The sequence below is a fragment of the Bison bison genome, unplaced genomic scaffold (assembly GCF_000754665.1).
Source record: "Bison bison bison isolate TAMUID 2011002044 unplaced genomic scaffold, Bison_UMD1.0 scf7180017864518, whole genome shotgun sequence".
In the NCBI taxonomy this organism is placed as follows: Eukaryota; Metazoa; Chordata; class Mammalia; order Artiodactyla; family Bovidae; genus Bison; species Bison bison.
In genome coordinates this window covers 8,709,456-8,714,246 of record NW_011495071.1, presented here as the reverse complement: position 1 = coordinate 8,714,246, position 4,791 = coordinate 8,709,456, and the positions used below count along the sequence as shown (strand labels likewise).

The 4,791-nt window shown below is 54.1% G+C and overlaps 1 protein-coding gene across 3 annotated transcripts in view; it reads left to right on the top strand.

The window, feature by feature from the left end:
- Positions 1 to 4,503, top strand: part of USP2 (ubiquitin specific peptidase 2) — a 26,085-nt gene extending 21,582 nt beyond the window's left edge. For all 3 annotated transcript variants that reach the window (XM_010830467.1, XM_010830468.1, XM_010830466.1), the window contains 10 exons: positions 527 to 650; positions 803 to 914; positions 1,015 to 1,125; positions 1,284 to 1,348; positions 1,541 to 1,644; positions 1,732 to 1,812; positions 1,947 to 2,025; positions 2,207 to 2,314; positions 2,483 to 2,603; positions 2,749 to 4,503. In XM_010830467.1, coding sequence (XP_010828769.1) covers positions 527 to 650; positions 803 to 914; positions 1,015 to 1,125; positions 1,284 to 1,348; positions 1,541 to 1,644; positions 1,732 to 1,812; positions 1,947 to 2,025; positions 2,207 to 2,314; positions 2,483 to 2,603; positions 2,749 to 2,836 — 993 coding nt within the window. In that variant the 3' untranslated portion in view covers positions 2,837 to 4,503. The remainder of the gene's footprint in view (positions 1 to 526; positions 651 to 802; positions 915 to 1,014; positions 1,126 to 1,283; positions 1,349 to 1,540; positions 1,645 to 1,731; positions 1,813 to 1,946; positions 2,026 to 2,206; positions 2,315 to 2,482; positions 2,604 to 2,748) is intronic.
- The last annotated feature ends 288 nt before the right edge of the window (positions 4,504 to 4,791 follow it).

The following is a 4,791-nucleotide window of genomic DNA, read 5'->3' as shown; positions in this document are numbered from 1 at the left end:
GGAACACGGTGAGTTCTCCCCAGCCCACTTCTTTCCTGAGGTGGGACTCAGTCCCATCTCAACTGGGACTATCTAACCAGATGATCCTGGCTGCAGCTAACTCCCTACCCCCTAGGCCAGTTGGTACCTGCCCTTCCTGGCTGATGTTTTACAGAGTTGCTGGGCTCTGCCTCACCCCCACCCCAGCAGGAAGCACTGCTAAATGGGAGTTGCCCTTTTAACTGATACCTTAGTCACTTTCCTGGATCCTTCTCCCCCAGGACATCCATCACTTCCCACCCACTCTGTCCAGCTGCCCTACACTCTTTTGTACACCTCTAGTAAATAACCAGTTACTTCACCCGTGCCAGCAGTGGGGATTTGCCTCACTTCAACACTGTGACTTACAGAAAGAGGAACTTGAGGCTACGGGAGGCTTGAGGCTCACTTGTAGGCCAGGTGTACCAGAGGGCTCTGAGTGTTAGGTAAGTAGACATGCCAGCCAGGGGTCTTTGTTCCGCTGCTGACGTCCAGTGGTCTCCCACAGTGCTTCATGAACTCCATCCTACAGTGCCTGAGTAACACGCGGGAGCTGAGAGACTACTGCCTGCAGCGGCTCTACCTGCGGGACCTCAGCCACAGCAGCCGTGCTCACACGGCCCTCATGGAAGGTGAGGGCCCGGCCCTGCACGCTTTTCCACTTTTTTACATGCTTCTCTCCCATTTCTCTTCCTCTGGCTTCTTTTTGTTGGGACTCTATAGAATACAGAAAATGGCTCAGCTATCCTCCACGCCCCCCTCTACCCTTTTCTTCTTCCTATAGAGTTTGCAAAACTAATCCAGACCATATGGACCTCATCCCCCAATGACGTGGTGAGCCCCTCTGAGTTCAAAACCCAGATCCAGAGATACGCACCACGCTTCGTCGGCTATAAGTAAGGGCCTTGGGGACGTGTCCCTCCCCAGAGTGGGTGGCAGCAGTAGCAGATTCGAGGGACCAGAGGTGTCGCTTAACTCCCTTTTCTTCACGTTCAGTCAGCAGGATGCTCAGGAGTTTCTTCGCTTCCTTCTGGATGGGCTGCATAATGAGGTGAACCGGGTCATAGCGAGGCCCAAGTCCAACACTGAAAACCTCGACCACCTGCCGTAAGTAGGAGGAGAGGGCTGGGGCCCGAACTATGGGAACTTCTTTGGGGATAATGATTTCAGAAGAATTTTGGATATTAAGGATTTAGATGGCTAGGCCTTTACACTTATCATGGTTTGAGCTCTGACCCAATTGCCTTCCTCTCTCTGGGTCCTAGTGATGATGAGAAAGGGCGCCAGATGTGGAGAAAGTATCTAGAACGGGAAGACAGTCGGATCGGGGGTAAGTGCAGGCAAGGGGAGCGGGCATGGGTTGCCTGCCTTCCCTGTTAACTGCTTGGCCTGAGCAGAGCATGAGAAGCCCATCCTCTCAGGACCCCTCCAGCTTCCCAGTGCCCAGCCCCCAGGGGACTGAGGTGGGAGCAGTGAGAAAGGACCCGTGGCCTTTAGGCGTCGTGTGTCCGTCTCTTCCCAGATCTCTTTGTTGGGCAGCTGAAGAGCTCCCTGACATGCACTGATTGTGGCTACTGTTCTACGGTCTTTGATCCCTTCTGGGACCTCTCTCTGCCCATTACTAAGGTAGGCACCCCTCTTGCCCCAGTTTTGAAACTCTTGCTCTTACCCTTTCACTTCGTTGACCTCTGACCCCTCCCTTCTCTCTCACAGCGAGGTTATCCTGAGGTGACGTTAATGGACTGCATGAGGCTCTTCACCAAAGAGGACGTGCTTGATGGCGATGAAAAGCCGGTATGTCACCCTCTGTGGCAGTGAGGGTGCGTCTCCCGGAGTCCTCTTGGGAGCGGAGCAGCCTCGGAATTGCCGCACTCGGCCTTGGCCTCACCCATGAGTCCTTCCCAGCTCTGTCCTGTTATGTCTTTCAGACGTGCTGTCGCTGCCGAGCCAGAAAACGGTGTATAAAGAAGTTCTCCATCCAGAGGTTCCCAAAGATCTTGGTGCTCCGTATCCTTCAGATGGTCAGGGCAGGGGCTGACATTAGAGAGTGACTGGGGGCCGGGTGAGGGCCAGCAGGGTGGGACAAGAAAACTCTCTGGGCTCTCCCCTTTTGTGCTTCCTGAGACTGTAGTCGCCCTCAGGGGCTGTCTCCTGTTCTGACTCTGTCCTTGACTCACACCAACACCAGATCTGAAGCGGTTCTCAGAATCCAGGATACGAACCAGCAAGCTCACAGCATTTGTGAATTTCCCACTACGAGACCTGGACTTGAGGGAATTTGCCTCAGAAAACACCAGTAAGCGTTTCTGAGCTGGAGTCTGAGCTGCAGATGGGAGGCCCCGAGGTGGTGGGAAGCGGCTGAGGAGAGAGAGGTGGAAGCTGGGAGGAGACGCAGGACGGGGAGGGCAGAAGGGGAGGGCGCAAGGGACACCTTGGGGCTTGACACCTCAGGCTTCCTCTTCAGACCACGCTGTTTACAACCTGTACGCCGTGTCCAATCACTCCGGAACCACCATGGGCGGCCATTACACAGCCTACTGCCGGAGCCCGGTGACAGGCGAGTGGCACACGTTCAACGACTCCAGGTGAGCCGGGCCTCGGGCGGGGCTCCCAGCCGTCAGACACCCTTCCCTCACCCAGGAGCCGTCAGAGACGGGCCCTTATGCTGCCCTGGCTGCGCGTCCCGAGCTCCCCAGGCCGCCAGGCTGACTTGTCCTGCTCTCTCCGCAGCGTCTCCCCCATGTCCTCCAGCCAAGTGCGTACCAGCGACGCCTACCTGCTCTTCTACGAGTTGGCCAGTCCGCCCTCCCGCATGTAGCAACGAGGAGCTACATCCCATCCTCCCTTCCCCATGGTGGCCCCACAACCTAAGTTTTTTTAAAAAGACCAAAAAAAGGCAAAAAAAAAGTCCTGACAAATAAGAGGAAAATAAAGGAAAGTGAAGCTGCAGAGCAGGAGTTGCCGCAGCCTGGCCGGAGCCGGGAGTGGGGAGCCCGGTGCCCCAGAGCCCCGCCTGGTAGGGAAGATTGGCAGGACGCAGACCGAGCCAGCACGGTGCCCTCGGCTTCTCATGTCTGCATTTGTAAGCGCGTGGTTCTTTTCCCGTGTGTGATAAACCGCAGCCATCGGTGGGGAGAAGATCCTTGTCCACGGGCCCACTGGCCTCGGCCCAGCCCCGGCCTCCCAAGAGCACAGCGCCCTCTGGAGCCTGCTGGGAGGATCGCCGCCTGGAACGCCGCCCGTCTTTACCTGGACCCCGCTTCACCATTCCAGGAGCAAGAAAAACACCCATGAGCCAAGAGCCCTCTTAAGGCTGCTAACTCCAGGGGGACAGATGAGGGGACGTCTTTGAAAAAAGCTGTTTTTGATTTTTAAAAGCCCAACTTTTTTTTTTTTAATTATCGTAACTAAAGTTTTCAGACTGGAGATGCTCTCTTTCACACCTCGTCACAGCTGGGATGTTGCGCTGGTCTTTTTTTTTTTTAATTCTACAAGTACAACTTTTCTAGTGCTAGCCCCCAGTGGTGCTAGGTGGGAGTTGGCCAGGCCCAAGCACAGCCACAGTAGACCTGGGATCTGACAGGTTTGGTGTTTTTTTTTTTTTTAATGTTTTGGATGGAATCTAGTTGCCTCCAAGAATTGTGCCTTATAGTGTTTGGGGACCAGGGGGTAACTGCCCCTCCCTGAAATATCCCTCAGCCTCTTCCCTTTTCCCCAGTGCCATGTCCAGAGCTGCCAGGGAGCTCGGGGTCACCCCCACAGCCCCTGGCTCGTTTCGCACTGCAGTGAGGTGAGGAGAGTAGGTAAAAGGAAATTCTTCTGATAGTGTATCAAGTTCTTCCCGCCAGCTTCCTCTAACCCAGCCCTGGTCTACTCCCCAGCTGTTGGAAGGATAGCACGAGCCCCTGACCCTTGAGCTTCTTTCACCTTTAATTTATTCCCCCTTAACTTGCTCCTTCTCCCCAGCCTCCCTGCCCCACCCCCCTTCTCAGAGCCTCCTGACATAGGCCCTTTGGACCGAGTTTCTCAGGGATGCCCATGCCACCCCCAGCTCCCCTTGGCATCAGTCTGCAGTTCAGCCTGGGAGCTGGAGCCTGGGTGTCTGGGGACATCTTGCCTCAGTTGTATGGTTCTTCCCCATGGGCTTGATTTTGCTCTTAAGTTGTCGGGCAAAACTCTTGTGTTGTCCCAGAGAGAAAAGCTGTTCAGCACCAAGGCCCAGAGCTCTGTGCATGGTACACTCTGCACACCCACACAGCTGGGCCCTGCCTGTGCCCCTCAAGGGCAGAACTCTCCAGTGCTTCCAGGAGGCAGCAGAATAAGACACCCTGAGTCTAACTGGCCTGACACCCTTCTCCAGGGAAGAGCTGTGAACCTGAGCCAAAGGGCTGGTGTATACACTTGTTTACCGTGTAAGCAAGAGTAGATGAATGTGTGATGTACAGTGGAACCTTGTACAGAATAAATCATAGCTTTGAGAAATAAGCTGGTAAGTGATGGACTCTTGATTTGGGAGAGGTCCGAACCCAGGAAGCGCTCCTAGCCTATCAGTGGCCAGATATTTTACTGCTTCAACCAGGCTGTAAATTCCAAGTTCTAGAAAAAGTAAACTACCTACTTTTTACTCAATTCTGTTTTTAAAAAAGGCCAGAATAGTACTTACTTTGAACACGATATTCCTCATCTGGATTCACTGACATTTTAACTTTTTGCCACATTTGTTTATGTATACACTTTATTCTTTGGGGTGAAACGTTTAGGGGGTGAGGCGTC